This window comes from Hemiscyllium ocellatum, chromosome 6, assembly GCF_020745735.1.
Source record: "Hemiscyllium ocellatum isolate sHemOce1 chromosome 6, sHemOce1.pat.X.cur, whole genome shotgun sequence".
NCBI lineage: Eukaryota > Metazoa > Chordata > Chondrichthyes > Orectolobiformes > Hemiscylliidae > Hemiscyllium > Hemiscyllium ocellatum.
The window spans coordinates 67550229-67567222 of record NC_083406.1 but is presented as its reverse complement, the minus strand read 5'-3'; the positions used below and the strand labels follow the sequence as shown (position 1 = coordinate 67567222).

The following is a 16994-nucleotide window of genomic DNA, read 5'->3' as shown; positions in this document are numbered from 1 at the left end:
CTGACTCGCACATCTTTGGACTGTGGGAGGAAACCGGAGCACCCGGAGGAAACCCACACAGACACGGGGAGAATGTGCAAACTCCACACAGTCAGTCGGGAATTGAACCCGGGTCTCTGGCGCTGTGAGGCAGCAGTGCTAACCACTGTGCCACCGTGCCGCCCACTAATACTTCTAACAATTTGAGTCCACTTGCCAAAATGTCACCATCCCCCTCTCATGCAGTGTTGTGTTAATTTTTCCCCTGAATCTGTATTCTTGCAAAAAAGTTCTCATGAATGCCAGATGAAAGGTTTTGATAAAATGTGACTTTTTCCAGCAATATACAAGTTCTGTATTTCTACATGACATTACAACAGTAGTTCACCCAGAATCATTTTAAGTAGATCAACACTAAACTGCTGAACTCTCTGTTCAGACATCAAAAATCCAAAGTCACAAAGTTTGAAAAAGACCAGAATGGACCAAGTGAAAACAAAATAAAATTATCAAGGAAAAAATATGAGCACATATTTCTTGCAATTTAAAATTTAGTTCAAATTTTGTTTCTTATTTCACAGTTTAGGATTTTTGACAATTTGACCTAGAAGGAATTTCAGGTAATTTGTATCAGGATATTGCTTTTAGTTAAATTGATAACATTCTGGGATTACTCATTAGTTCCCATCAGAAAAGTTTACCAAGTTGGTGTCTCTCATTGCATAATTTACACAATGGGTTGTTGGAATGTGGAATTCTCCAACGCAAACAATTTATTTAGTCCATTAGTTATTTTAATTGGGTATTAACTACTTGAAAAATGAATATTAACAAGTATGGGAACAAGTAAGAGTATTTGATTAAAAAAAACTTCACACATGCAACAAGTTTTAAAATATCTGTCTAAAACTGATATACCTGTATTTTCATATTGCAGGACTCTGGTGAAACAGCTAAAAGTTCAAACCTTTGGGGAACCAGTGACAAGTAAGAACACTTTCCTTTCTTCTGACCTAAAATGAAACAGTGTGAAAATTATCCTAAAACATACATAGTGAGTTTATCATCTGCAAATGTGGAGAGAAACAGTTTATGAGTGAAGGAGCAGCAAACAGCAAACCATGAGTGGTTTTCTTAGCCTGAGGCTTAGAACTATGTTGGTGAGTCTGTGCAACCCAGATTGGGCTTCCACAAAGACATTTCCTTGGGGAGGACAGGAAAAGGTTTTTGCCCGAAACGTCAATTTTCCTGCTCCTCGGATGCTGCCTGGCCTGCTGTGCTCTTCCAGCACCACTCTAATCTTGACTCTGATCTCCAGCATCTGCAGTCCTCACTTTCGTCTAGGACAGAAATAAAGTTCATGCATCTGGGGCCAATAAGAGAGGAGTGAAAGTCCATGTGGGTTGTGAATGTCTGACAGGCAAGATGACAGTTCAGATGGGGAGATGATTATAAGTGAATCCACTGATTGTGGGTGGGAATGTTAGTGAATGGGTGAGCATCAGTCAGGTGGATATTTTTCAGTTACATTTGTATTTTCCATTTTAGGTTTATAAGAACATCTACACCAATGGTATCTACATCCTCCCTTGTTAGTTCAGCTGGATTGCTTGAGAGCAGTTCCAGTAACCGTGGATCATCCCCCTCTTCAACCATTAACATTCCACAACGTATCCATCAGTTGGCTGCTAACCATGTTAACATCACCAATAGCATTCTCTACAGTTATGACTACTGGGAAATGGCTGATAAGTTGACCAAGGAGAACAAAGGTATATCTTTTGGCTCAATCAGGAGATAAGACATAATAGTTTGACTGCTGTAATGAATTGCTTTTTTGTTTGCCTGTCTGATGTATAAAAATGAGATACCATTCACAAGAGCATAAAATGAGGTTCAGAGACAGTGTGAATGTCAAACATGAAAACATCAGAATGGTGAAGAACTTTTGCTTCCCTCGAATCCACTAATATCTGTTTTGTATCATCGTTATTCCGGGAGTTGTTTCAAAAGTGCACTTCAAGCAAGCTCCATATCCAGACTGAAATGTATGTACTTGCTAGTAATTCAGACAGATTTGCCAAGCAGTTTATATGTAATGCACCCTTTCTCATCTTACAGATTGCAACCTGAAGATGCTGGTGATAATTCCTAGTAACTTCATCCAGACTCAAAATAACAATTCAAGACTGTTTTATGCTTGCTTGATAAAATCATTGGTGGAATGTGGGGTGGTGGGGGGGGGAGGGGGTGGGGGGTGGTGGTGGTGGGTGGGAGTATTTTCATGGAGCCAATGGTAGCAGGAAGCACGCAAGGTGATGTAATTAGGTGAAATTGAAGATTGTGATATACTGTTTGCAAGTTGTGATGTAGCAATAAACTCAATGCTATATTGAAAATTACGACAGCTTGTAACACATTTCCATTCATCAATATTTATTAAAGTGAAATAGGTTTCAGTAAAGTCCTACCTTCAAAATAAAGTCAGTATTGCAAAACAATCTTGTGGAACCTCGTGCACGATTATTTAAAAGTGATGTGCAGCAGGTTTTTTCCAGTTCCATGAGGCTTAAAGGAAAAATGATTTATTGTTTAGCTTTTTGGTACAAGGGAGGAGAGCAGGAGAATGTACTCTTGCTTTGCTGCTGAGGATCAGCAAATGTGAGTCAGTTGTGAATGTAGTTGTGGAGTGAACGAGTAAAAGGGAATCCAAGGGAGGACAAAGGATGAGGTTAGGAACATTAAGGAATGAAATAGGAAGGTCCTGGTGACCTGGGTGTCATGGAGGGAGCAGTGAAAAGTGTCCTCTGCCACTAAGTGTCTGTATGTTGAATTTAATACGTTTTGTATGCATGTCTTGGCACTCAGAATTTAAATCATCACTGTGTAGGAAAAGGCAAAAAGAAAGAAAGCAGAAATGGCACACAGTTTCAGTTAAGACTGAAAGTTGGAAATAGCATGCAGTTGATAAAATCTAGCCTGTAGCATGGTTACAACTTAGAAGGAGACCATACATTCTATCATGTCAGTGCTAGCCCTATAAAGGAGCTTTTCTACTGAGTAGTATCTCTCCCCAACAAATTATTCCATTACAGATAGTTATTCTTTTTCCTTTTGAAAGCCTCTATTGATCCAACTTTCACCATATTCTCAGGTACTACATTTCAGATCTTAACTCTAATTTCGATCCTTCTATCAAATCTCTGCTCAACTTTTCTTCACCAAGGACATCAATACCAATTCCTCCAATCTTACTATATGAATGAAGCTTCTCATCCCCGGAGCCATTCCCACAAATATCCTCTGTCCTGGCAGCAGGAGAAGCTAGATATTTCATGCTACTATTTTTCAGTAGCAACATGAATGATATTCACCAATTACTGTGCTTTAGTTAGGCCCAAACTATAATACCACTGAGTAATGTGTTATCTGAATTTCAGTGTTGATACATAGGGTATACATGCAAAGACAGGAAGACCTTAACCAATAGCATGTCCCTTCACAATAGGCAAAATACTTTCCATATACAGTTAGCCCCTGCTTGCAAAACTCAAAACACAGTGTGCAGCATTAGATGTGATTCTGCAAATGAGCAAATTTGCTAAATAACCTCTTCATATGACTAATTTAGAATTTTCAGTCAAGCTTACAGTGTGCTATAGTTGCATGTGCTGGAGGCTACAAATATTAATACACAAGGCTTGATATCTTACAGCTGGAAATAACTTGACTACACACTGTGCTTATTGAACTTATCAAAGTAGGTGATGGTCATTTTCAGGTTAATTTCTTAGTGCAATGCCTTTGTTAATCAGAGTCCGCCTACCAAGCAATCTGCACTGTCCTCTTAAACAGTATGAATGTTGTTCTCCCTTTATATTGGCACTTTTTGTGCCTTGTACAGAGGGAGCAGAAGAAGGGCTCTCCTTACTCACCAATGATTTCTCAGGAATACTTCTCATAATTCCATTTCAGAAGTGTCAGAGGCACCTCTGTTTCAACAAAGCCGGTTGCTCAACTGTGCCACATTTGCCAGCTAACCTGAAGCCACACAAGTGGAGTGGACTGTGCTGTCGGTGACTGCCAAGATTGCCATGCATCTAAATTTTGAACCCAATGGATCCTTCCCACAGTGACATCCTACAGTTTCCTTTCCATCACAGTGACTGAGAAATCACTGGGGCCTTGTATAGAGGGACAGAATTCATTGTTTTCATCATGGTCAGCACATGGTCTTATCAGGTTACCGGAATTCACAATAATGTAAAGTATAATCAGACTCTGAACAAGCTCTGAAAGCCCCATTTTAGGTGTTCCAGCATCTCATTTGAAAGACAGCACTCTCTCCCACACTGGAGTGTCAGCTTTGATTCTATACTGAAAGTATGGAGTGGATCTTGAATCTGGACCCTTATGATGCATAGGTAAAAGTTCTACAAACTGAGCTACACATTAGCCACAAATTGAACTGTCGCAGATTCGTTAGAGGCTCTTTGGCATCATGATTCACTGACTCCACATACTTATAACACACAAATGACATATCACACAAGTACCCTGCCAGTCAATGTTGCTGCTATAATATTTGTGCTTACCCACTGAAAAGAGTAAAATCTGTGTTATTATTTACCTTCACACATTTAACATGGTGTTTCTTTTAAATTTAAGTTCCTTGCATTAGAAAGTAACTGTACTTTTTTTCTTTTTAGAGTTCTTTCATGATCTTGATGCACAGATGGGACCTATAACACTACAAAGTAGTATGACGCAGCTTGTTCGTTACACTCAACAAGGACTGCATTGGATCCGAATCAGTAATCACATGTTGTAGTGCTCTTTTTGAATGATCACATTCCACGTTCAATTGTAAAGTGCTGAACTGCTCGTTAATGCAGCTCCTGGCACATTGAAGGGAATTTTTGCCACAGAATTTCAAATCTTAACTTTGATACTTCTTTGATGTTAAAGGCTTCAGTCTATGAATTTGTGAAGATTGAAGAAACATTGGTGCAATTGTTTTTAGCATTCTTTCCTTTTGTTTTCCCTTTTCAGCAGATACTGCTGTCACATCAAGAAATACCAATTGCCAGCTTCTGAATATTACAAATTTGTGCAACAAAAGAATCTATTTTCACCCTGCTTGTTCATATGTCTTCACTGCCAACTGCTCATGTATTTCAAACCTTATTTGCTTTCTCATTTAGGTTTCTACCTTTTAAGATATCTTATAAAGAAAATCTGAAATAATATCATATTATGTACTCATATTTTATAAGAAAAAGTAAAAAGGGTAAGTGCAATTTATGATAACAAACAACAAGTATCTGTTAATCAGAAGCAGACAACCATTTAGGTTAAGACTGTTGATGGTGTCAGTAATGACACAGGTGAAATTCCTGCTTAGAAAAAATAAAAGCTGTCTAAGAAATATTGCTCAGAGCATGTGTTGTAATTATGAATGTGTGTTATGATTACTTCATGATGGTTAAAAGGGTTTTCCAAGGTGCAGATTTTAAATGGTCATTTTTGATTTAAAATTCCGCTTCATCACATGCTATAACATTTTATTGGTAACATTGTGCTATTTCAAAAAGAAAATGGAAGATGTCATTCTGTGGGTAAGGTGAAAACTTCTGGAAATTATTTTCAGAACTATATTTGTCTCCCACAAACTTCATATCGCAAGAACATGCCCCACATGCAAGCTGAATTATGGAAATATTCTAAAAGATCCATTTTTCAGTCTTCAATGCAGTTGCAGCTGACCAGAATATGGGATTTCTGTGGAGGTTTGCTGAACTTGTGCTATGACTTCAAGGAAATGTCAGCAGAAACCCTAACGGAAGCCAGGATTTTCGCTGACCTTCTGCAAAAGCCATACCTGTGATTATGGAATCCTTATGGAAATTGTGTCCTTTGAGTCCAGCAGTATTCTGTTCATGAAAGAGTATACAGGAAATATCTTTTCTGCAAATTGAAGTAACTTGTCAGTTTAGGATAAGGGAGGAAAAGTCTCTATTGTACAGTTAACCTCAAAAACATCGATGAAAAAGGATAATTCTAAGAGAGAAACAAAGTGTTTGCTTCATTTTGTTTCCTAAATACTTTTCATACTAAGTTTCCTCATTCCAATTTACTTTTTTAAGTTCAACACCGATTTAATGAATAACAATACATGGTAATATTGCATTGGTGACTTGTTTGTCTATCATCTTTCTACATGATCAAAATGAAATGCCATCAGATAAAAAAATATAGTTTCAGTAAACTATGTAAAGTATGGGCGGCACGGTGGCACAGTGGTTCGCACTGCTGCCTCACAGCGCAAGAAACCCAGGTTCAATTCACACCTCAGGTGACTGTCTGTGTGGAGTTTGCACATTCTCCCCATGTCTGCATGGGTTTCCTCCGGGTGCTCCGGTTTCTTCCCACAGTCCAAAAATGTGCAGGCTAGGTGAATTGGCCATGCTAAATTGCCCGTAGTGTTAGGTGAAGGGGTAAATGTAGGAGAATGGGTCTGGATGGGTTGCGCTTCGGCGGGTTGGTGTGGACTTGTTGGGCCGAAGGGCCTGTTTCCACACTAAGTAATCTAAACTAGAAGATAATGTGGATCAGGTTTTGGGACAGGTTTTCAACAGTTTAAAAATATCAATAACAACCGATTACCATTTAGAATATTAATTGTTCAAATTTGATCTGAAGATTATTTTTTCTCTTTGTCTTAATGCCATGCCAAGATATTTTATCATATCTTACCAATATAGACTTTATGGGATTAAATTAATTAGTAAACTGCTCTCACATCTTTAGCATCTGCAATAAAAAAATGGTCTGAACATTTATTTTCAACCAGAATGTAACTATTAATCCAGTATTATTTTGTCCCAACACAAAACATTAATTTTATTCCTTTGTTAATAAGCTTCACATATTCTGCTTTATGTTTGTGATCTATTAGTAAACTGTTACTCATTCATCAAAAATATTTCATAGCCAAAGTGCATTTGTTTTTTACAGAGCTCATCATTTGTTTAAACAATAATATTGAATATAGTATAAAGTTGTTTAATGATAGTGCATTCAACTTGTTTATAAAAGTATTTTACTTTTCAGTCTAGCATACATATCTAAAATTCTCACCACTTCTGTCAGTGATTTTATATTTCTAGATGAAATGTGCAGATATATGAAGTCAATTAAATTACTATAATTAATATAATAGACAGGCATGGAGATGTGAATGAATTCTCTGGAATCATACAAATTCTTAGGTAAATTCTTAGGTGTGCTAAGTGGAATTCATTATCAGTTTACAGTATCATGAACATGAATATGTAGATATTACAATAGCCTGATCAAAACTATTACAATTCTTAATTTCAAAAATGCATTTTCATTTCAAGTTTAATTTTTGCAGATTCTTGCTTTTTGATTTGTTCACATTAATGTTAATGTAGCTCAATTGGATGTTTTTTAAAACTTTTAATGACAGCACTTTACATGAAAAAGTAAATACTAATTGGAGAGTTCCAATGTCTGTCTTTTGTCAGGATGATTTGGAGGTGCCGGTGTTGGACTGGGGTGGACAAAGTTAAAAATCACACAACACCAGGTTATAGTCCAACAGGTTCAATTGGAAGCACGAGCTTTTGGAGCACTGCTCCTTCATCAGGTGGTTATGGAGTATAAGATCGTAAGACACAGAATTTATAGCAAATGTTTACAGTGTGATGCAACTCAAATTGTATATTGAAAAATACCTGGATTGTTTGTTAAGTCTCTCATCTTTTAGAATGACCATGTTGGTTTCAGTTCTTTCATGTGTAAATCCCAGAACTTTTTTTAAAGTTACATTCTCCAGTGAACTTTAACAATAGGTGCCGTGTCAGCTCAGAAAATGCATTGAAGGTGTGAGGTTAAAGTCCTTTTCCTAACAACTCCCAACCTTCTCCCCACCATATCCCCAACAATCATTGTTATTGCTGCCATTGATTATCCAAAAGATCCATCCCTATGACGCATTGCCTTCCCACACCAGATGGAAAGCAACAATACTCACTATTGTCCAAATTGGGTGAATGCTGACTGTAGGTCAAACAGCCTCTTTACAATCTTCAATTTTTTATGACGATACAGAAGAGTTTAATCTTTTTGATGTTCCTAAATTTATTCATTTTCACAATTGCTCGCAGCAGATTAGAGATCCATCTTCAATTCTAGGAGTTTCCAGCCTAATTCTGGAAGATTGGCAACCTTAGAACAATGGCCACATGCATCTGTCCAAATACAACGGATTGGTATTCATGGCAGCCACCTGATTTCTGCTTGTGGCTAGCTGCACACTGAGAATGCATGAAGTCTCATTCACCAATAAGTCTGAGAGATAAAACCACACTTAAAGTGAAAGGGCATAGGATTTTCAAATTGCTACAATTTCCTCTGTGCACAGTGAGAATAACGTTTTCTCTATTTTTGATCAAAATGTATCTATATGTTTCAGTGTTATCCTTTATTTACTTCTTTTTTCTTTACATATCTGAACATGTGGCAAAATTTTAACTTAAAAATTCAATTTTATTGCTCCAATTACGGAGAGGAATAAATGATGAACACTGGTCAGAAAATAGGCTTATTGCGCATCATAGATTCACAAGGTGAGATACGCTTATTTCGATACAAACAATGTTTAGGGACCCACCAAACAATGTTAGGATTTGATGCATTTATCTAATTTTCAGCTCAGTTCCAACCAACTGCCAGTTATTCATATAATTAATTAAATTGCATAAAATAGTTTTATTTGAGCTGCTAAGCACTCATTTTCCTGTACTTTGATAGAGGTCATTAGAATCATAAAAGGGGTTGGCAGGTAGATTTAGAGAAAACAGCTGAATTTTACTTGAAATAAGCTCATTTTAAATTTTTGGAGAGTTTTTGAGGAGAGTTTCTCTCTGTCCTAACAAAAGTTTTTGAGCTGTTTTCAAAACTCGCCTTATTACCTTCACACCATGCCTCTACAGAACCCTGCTCGTCATATCTTCCGTCTCACCACAGATTAAAGCATTCGTCACTGCTAGGACCTCCTGGATTCTTGGAACTGGCACCATATTTAAAAGACATTAATGCACCAGAATGAATGCTATCAGTAAGGAGTTCCCTGTGTGTAGAATTGCCCCAGAAGTGGCTGACAGAGGCAGGTTAGCTCCCTGTTTCACCAATATATGAACAAGGAACAAGAGTAGGTCACTGGATCCTTCAAGTGTGCTCCGCCCTTCAATAAGATCATGGCTGATCCAATTTTAACCTCAAATCTACATTCATGCACATTTCCCAATAATCTTTTATCTGCTTGGTAATCAAGAATCTATCTATCTCTGCCTTAAAATAGTTAAAAGATTCTGCAGCTACTGTCCTTTTAGGAACAGAATTCTAAAGACTTATAACCCTCTGACAGAAAAAATGTTTCCTCATCTCTGTCTTAAGTGGATGCACCCTTATTTTTAAACTGTGACCCCCCCTAGTGCTAGATTCTTCCACAGAGGGAACATCCTTTCAATATCGACTAGATTAAGTATCCTCAATCATATATGTTGTAATTAAGTCACTGTCAACTCTTCTAAACTCAATTCTAGCCTTTTGTCCAAAGGTGATCCACTCATTTGAGGTCTTAGTCTATTAAACCTTCTCTGAACAGCTTTCAAAGCATTAACATCCACAAGTCCGCTGACCAGTACTGTACATAGTACTCCAGGTGTGGTCTCACCAATGCCCTGCATCATTGAAGAATACCTGATCCCCATAAAACATAATATTCTATGAGCTTTCCCAATTACTTGCTGTACCTGCATACTAACCAGCTGTGATTCAGGCACTAGGGCACATAGATCTCTTTGCATTCTCAGAACTCTCATCATTTAGATAACATTTTTTATTGCCAAAATGGGCAATTTCACATTTTCCAACATCGTACTCGTTCACGAGATATTTGCTCACTTACTTCACTTATCAATATCCTTTTATTGGCTGCTTCAGCTCTCTTCACAAATCATTTTCCTATCTAAGTTGTAGTGTGAGCAAATTTAGCTGTGACATTTTCAATCCCTTAATGCAGATCATTTATATAAACTGTAAAGAATTGAAACCCCTGCACTGACCCCTGTGGTACACCACTCACAACAACATCCTGCCAGCATGGAAAAGACCCATTTATTATTATTCTCTTCTTCCTGTTAGCCAGCCAATGTTCTAGCTCTAACAATATGCTGTACCCCCCGAACATATGAACACATTATAGCATGAGCTGTTATTGTCTACAATAATCTTTGCTGTGGCACTTTATCAAATGCCTTCTGGAAATCTAAATAAAATACATCCACTAGTTACTCTTTATCTACAGCACACAATTATCTATAACAGCAGATATCTAGAGGTCTTGATAGACAGGATGTTACAGAGGAGAGGCCACTCTCTTTCCTCAGGAGACCTCATCGTGAATTCATAATGCACAAGCTGACACAGGAGCAGCAAGCAGATCTATGGAAGGCACTGGGCAAGTTGACTTGATGATTGAAGGATTCCACCAAGTATTTGTACCATACTGCATCTAACATGTGAACACTTGGCTGCCTCCACGGCCAGATTGGTAGCTGCCCTAGAGAGCTAGCGTATAGCATACTCAGTGTCTGCTGGATATATACACAGACCTGAACTCCATCACTGTGGTCATTGGTGCTCTGCTTGGGGAGGCAGGGTCCTTGACCTCACTCCCAGGTGCCCCTTCCTCAGAAGGTGAGAGGGTGGTGCTAGTAAGCAGCCAACTGGAGGAGTAGTCACATACAGATGCACTGGAGGTCACCTCTCAGGACAATCCAGATGTGACCAGACCTTCTATTCCACTCTGCCTGCCACACTCAACCCTTTTGGAGTTAAAGCAGAGGTGTGGGTTTGGAGCAGTGGGGGTGTGATCCTGCACCTGGGGAGGACAGACTCAGCACATTTGGGCTCTCTCTCCATATCTGTCCCCTGAATCATTTGTCAGCAGGGCCAATAGGTGGACACCATGGTGGCACCTATAGGATGGAAAGGGCAAAGCACAAGTGAGCACATAAGTGGCATGGCATTGTAAGTACATTATCACATTTTAAAATACACATTCACTTTTGATCATCAACCGTGTGAGTGAATGTCAGTACTAGTTGGTGTTATAACCCTGTCTGAATGACAGTTATCTTTTCAATAGTACACATCCCAACAGGAAACTTTGTTACGATTGAATGAGGGAGCATTAGCTGTTGGGAAGTCTTCCATCCTTTTACAACCTTAACTTTTATTAAACAGCAAGGAATATGTGGAAAAATCAATGCATTAAGCTTACCTTTAGTTGTGATTAAACAGGTGAGGCTGGCCTCAGCGGCGTCAAACATTTGCAGCTATTGAAAGATGGGTTCACATAACTCAGTACCATTGAATGATGTTCACAAGGAAATGCTGTCTGAGCAGCTTTGGCTGGCTCTGCTGTGCTGTAAGATACTGAAGGTGCTGTTCCCTCTGAACATCATCTTTATCTTCTTACACAGAACAATACTGCAGCTCTCAGAATCATTAGTGTCCATCCCATACCCTTGCATCTTCCAGTTGTTGGGAGCAGAGATTTGGCTGATCAAGCTGCATCCTCTGCGTGGATAGTATTGGTACAAAGGCAGAAGCATGAGCTACATGGAAACTTGATGAGGAGGGACCATCCTATGACTTTCAATGACTCCAGTAGAAAAGGAAACACTGGACAGAGTTACACAGTGTTCTGACCCCCACCTCTGGATGGAGTATAATGCCACTGCCCCACTCTTATCTGCGCAACATTTTATGGATGATGAATAAGTGTGGCATTCTGGCAATTTCACTGCACCATTAAAGTGTCTATAGCTGGAAGCTGTGTAGAAGGTGTTTGTTCCACATTAGTTGGAGGGTAATGATGGTTGTGGGCTATAGAACCACACTTCTCATCCATTTGGGTAACAGCTCTTAGTGCAACAGCTGCAGGAATGACCACCACAGCTTCTGTGCCTGTATCCGTTGAGGACAATTCATGGGAACAACATCAGAAATAAAGCAATTGTGATCATTCCATCATTGCACTACACACGAATAATTCTCCAAATGCTAGAACATGGAGGCCCCAAACAAGGAAGACAGAAGGATGCCTCGACATTGATTCAGCACACTATTGCCCAGATTCAGACATGTACCTTTTGGCACACATATATTGGCATAGTGAAAACTTCTATTGCTACTCCCTATCCCCACAGTATCCAGAGAGACAACACTGCATATCCAATAAAGCTATGGGCATTTTGTAGTCCAAGGTGTGAAGTGAGCAGTTTCTGCATCTAGTATAGCCTATAAGACCTTGGAAGATGCTTGCTATTTTGGCAACTAGGGTGGATCTTTCCAGGCCACAAGACATTGCTTATGCCTCACAGCCATTAGAAGGATTAATTAATAATAATAGATCATATGGGTCAAGGGTACTTGGGCCATGTTATTTAGTTGGTCAAGGTCAACACACAGCATTTTTGAAAACAGGTGTCTTTCACCTCTAATGGTTGGCGTCTGTTTAATGCTATAGTGCTATAGCCCTTCGAAGGTCCTCGCATCATACAAAGAGTAAAGACTCCTCACACATAAAATAAAACACTTATTCCATCCCCTCTGGGTGCACTGGCAACCATTTTCACTTCCACTTCCAATTTGGATGAAGTTGGAAGGAATCAGTGGTCACACTTCACCGAGTGAATTGTATGCTCAGCCTATCAGTCTAGATAATCCCCAAATCTTCATAAACTGTTCTTACAGCCTTCACTGTCAACCCCATCGGCTTTGATCTTCCCTTTCTTCCCATCCATTTATTTAATTGTACATTTCTCCAATTTACCCCCTGAACCCTAGGTGTACTGTTAGTGTTGCACCTGCCCACACAGTGTGCTTTAACTCCTATACCAGCAAAATAACTGAGTCAACTCTTAATAATAATAAACAAGAATATTTATTCATGTAACACAATTAATATTATAACAATAAAATATACTGAAAACTAACAATTTACTCTACAAATCCACTGTGCTTTAATTTAAATCTGGATGATCATATACCACCACACTAAAACCTGACCTTGCTCCACATGGTGATGTTGTCTGGCCTTTTCCCAATGATCTCAGAGGTGCCTTCTCTTCTTGGTGGTTAATCTCCAGTTACTGCTATCACGTTACCGGGCTCAAGTTACCGCATTGAGCATGGAGCTGTGGTGATTCTTATATTCCAAAGTCTTCATGCCCTTTTGGGAGGGTCTTCACTATTCACCAATGGATCAATCAGGCTTGGTCACCCTGATCGATCAGACCCAACCAGGCATTGGCATGTTGATGGCAGGGTGGTCCTTAGGCCTCCATTCCTGGGGATGCTGGGCACACGTAGCCTCCTCCAAATAAAGGTGTGAGGTGCACCCATGTCTCGTATGCACCTCGATGTTTTCAATCGCCCTGAGGATGACATTCCATTGACTCAATTCAAACCAAAATTCAGATGTGTTTTGTAGAGTCTGCAGCTACCAGGTTTGTTGCAAACTGTCTGTTGGTAGCTGCAGCCTGTCTGGATTCTGCAGCATGTTGATTAGCATAGTCACTTTGGTCAAGGCTGGTTTTCATTTCCCAGCATGCTTTAGTCCTTTCATCAAATCCATCATAAACGTTATCATTTTGGGCAGCTCACCCGGCCACGATAATCATACCTGACGCAGTAGTACATTGACCCCCATCAAGGCTAGGTGGTCATCATCAACAATTCCCCGCTCCCATAATGCCCATTGTCATGCCACATTCTATTGCCTCCACTCCTTATATGTTGAGCTGACCCCTTCACAATTATTAGCCCCTCTGCAGCCTCCAATCCCTACAATTAAACTTTTCAGCTTCCCTACCACAGCAGCCCAATAACTTCTCTTGACTTTCAGTGGACAGATGTTCAAGACTGACCATGGCCCATCCAATGACCAACTTCAAGAAGCAGACCTGTCTGATGAATTAACAGGCCCATGACTAATAAGTGTGAAGCTTCCCAACTTACCATGACATGGTCAGTGCCCATGAAGCATAGACTGAGGTGTTGGGGATTGCTGTTCAATAATGGATGCCTAGAGGAACAAACTTGCTTAAGTACCCACTCTGATTTTCCTGTCAGGAGTTGTCACTGTCTAGTTTCTATATGACGTATGAAGGAATAGGAAAATGCTTGTCAGTGCACTGAAATTAAATAGTAATGCATGAAAATAGGCATCTCTTTGGTCACTCGTGAGGTTCTAAACTCACCATTCAAAACTTGATTGCAGAATCAGAATCCTTTTTCTCAGTGTATTGATCTCGTTTGTGTCAATTTCGTCATATTTTCTGGCTGACTCGTCCGTTGCCCACATTGTTCATGGTCTGGGATGATTCAATCCTTTTTTTTTGCATGTACAGGAGTCAAAAACTAAGGGCTTCAAATCTAATACATCCATCAATAAATACAACAACTAATTTGTGTTAGTCCTCTATATTCTGAGAGTGAGTAGAGTATGGACCTCTCTAACACAAGAGTATTTGAGATACAGAGATGGTTGGAGGCGAACTCACAGTAAGGTGTTGAACATGTCTCATCTGGACTGAGACATCTCCATTAGGCTTTAGATGGGTGAGGTGTGTGAAGGGGAGTGGGTAGGGTGTTATGATAGTGAGGTGGGGGCAAACACAAAGGCTGATGTCTCTTGCCTGACAGTGAATGATTGGCTGTCCTAAATAAGGTCCTAAAACAATTCACCTCATGAGGCAATGATGCTCACTTTCCACACAATTTGCTGAGTGTATACACGTAATAGACAGCCAACTGCATGATCGTGGGGGAAAAGCCATCCTCCTCCCACCCCATCCCAAGCAGAAGTGGCATCCACTTTCACATCTTCCACTGAACATCAACTATGTAACATTAAGTTTTACCCATTGATACTGCCTCAGGAATTTCCTTATGAAACATTCAATATTATCAAACAATCAGTGCATCACTCTAACAAATGAAAATATATTTGAGATAAAAAAAGAGAAATGCTGTAAACACAAATAAATGTTCATTTTCCTTAACAATCTTTTGCTGATCAAATTTACCTGTGTAAGGGCTGGACCTATATATGATCTGCTAATCATCTGCTAATCTGCTTTATCATATAAAAAAAGTGGCACACAAGCAACAGGACTGATTGCCTGCTTTTGAAATGGATTGTCAGGTGTGGATCTGTATGTCTTCTTGTCCCCTGAGAGTTGCAAATATATCAAAGTTCTGTTATTCACTCTCAGTTTAGCGATGGCAGTTTTATCTTGGTCCATTCTTTACAGGAAACCCCTAACAGCTTTTCACTCGGTAGCCTCCCTGTTTTGATTAACTCATTCACGATCCCCCTACACCGTGCCCTTAACCACTGAGGAACAAACCTTTCTGAGGAGAGGTCTTGCAATAAAGAGCAGCTCCAAATTGTGAAGTTTAGTGTATAAAATCTCAAATAATTCCAGCTGCCAAGCATTTGTTGGAGAAACAGACATTCCTCTGAATTTCAGGCATCCCAAATTGACTACATACTGTATTTTGTATGCTTGTAACTTCAGCTCAGGTACGTTTATCAGATCCACAGAATACAAGTGTAATTTGACCCATCAAGGTAAGCCTTCTGTAGTTTTCCAAGAGATGCAGACTGAATTTGTTGATCAAGAGCACAGGTTTGAGGTTCGGTGTACAGACCTGTGTATCTCATTCACAGGGACACAATTTTGTGGTAAAGAGAATACAGTATGATCGCTTGTGTCTTAATAAATATTCCTCTGTGGATCTTGCAACTTGATTCCCATTCCTTGCCAACAGCCCAGTTTGCTGGTTTGAAACTGATATTCTGTGGATGGCTTCATCTGTGGTAGTAAGATTCTTAAAGATGAGTAGTATTTATTTTAAATTAATATTTTAAAATGTTTTAAAATTTAATACATTGTTTCATCTGCATTTTTGGTGTTCTTTTAAATTCACTTGTGAGATGTGGGCATCTCTGGCTGGACATTCATTTATTGCCCATCCCTAGTTACCCATGAGCTGCCTACTTGAACAGTTGTAGTCTATTTGGTAAAGGTACGCCCACAATGCCCTTACAAAGACAGTTTTAAGATTTTGACCTTGTGATACTGAGGAAACAGCACTGTATTTTAGATTCAGGATGGTGAGATTACAGTTGGTGTTGATTTATGAAGCTTAGTAATCATCATTGTTTACAAATGATATCAAATCACAAAATTTCTATTTACAATTATTTTGTTTCCAACTTTTACTTTGCTTGAACAACTGGAGTATCTTAGATCGGAATTGTTGGGGGTTTCTAATAGCATTGCTTACCATAATAGAGAAATAACTGTTCTGGAGTGGTCACGAAGGGTAGTTGTGACGTACTGTATCTCAGATATTATATGTATTAAGAGCTGCAGTTGAAAGTCCAGAATAATCTTCCTTGGCTTGAGGAGACATGCCTTTAGTACCAAGATTTACACATAACCAATGAGCTTACAAACAACATTTATTTCCAAGACTGCCATCAATGACATACAAAATCAGCAAACAATCTGCATTTAGCAAATAAAATAGCCCTCTTAGTAACTTTAATTGGGAATTGGAAAAATTGTTGAAAAGGATAAGATCCAGGTGAGGGAAGGGTAGTGAGTCTTCTGGATAGCCCTTACAAAGAGCCCGTATGGCATGATGGCTGAATGCACTTTTATGCTGTATGATTCTATGATAATTTCAATGATAATGTCATTGTCCAGCCCTGTGGCTTATGAGACTTCAGCTGTATATCCAAAAGAGTTGTCTATACAATAAGGGTTTCTGGTTTGACCAACCTTGCAGACAATAAATTCCAAGTCCCGATAATTCTCTGGGTGCAAAGATTTCTTCTCAAC

General features: G+C 39.1%; 1 protein-coding gene across 2 annotated transcripts in view; it reads left to right on the top strand.

Annotated features, from left to right (window-relative positions):
* Positions 1-4982, top strand: part of aff3 (AF4/FMR2 family, member 3) — a 94362-nt gene extending 89380 nt beyond the window's left edge. For both annotated transcript variants that reach the window (XM_060826633.1, XM_060826632.1), the window contains exons 14-16: positions 917-966; positions 1528-1751; positions 4689-4982. In XM_060826633.1, coding sequence (XP_060682616.1) covers positions 917-966; positions 1528-1751; positions 4689-4810 — 396 coding nt within the window. In that variant the 3' untranslated portion in view covers positions 4811-4982. The remainder of the gene's footprint in view (positions 1-916; positions 967-1527; positions 1752-4688) is intronic.
* The last annotated feature ends 12012 nt before the right edge of the window (positions 4983-16994 follow it).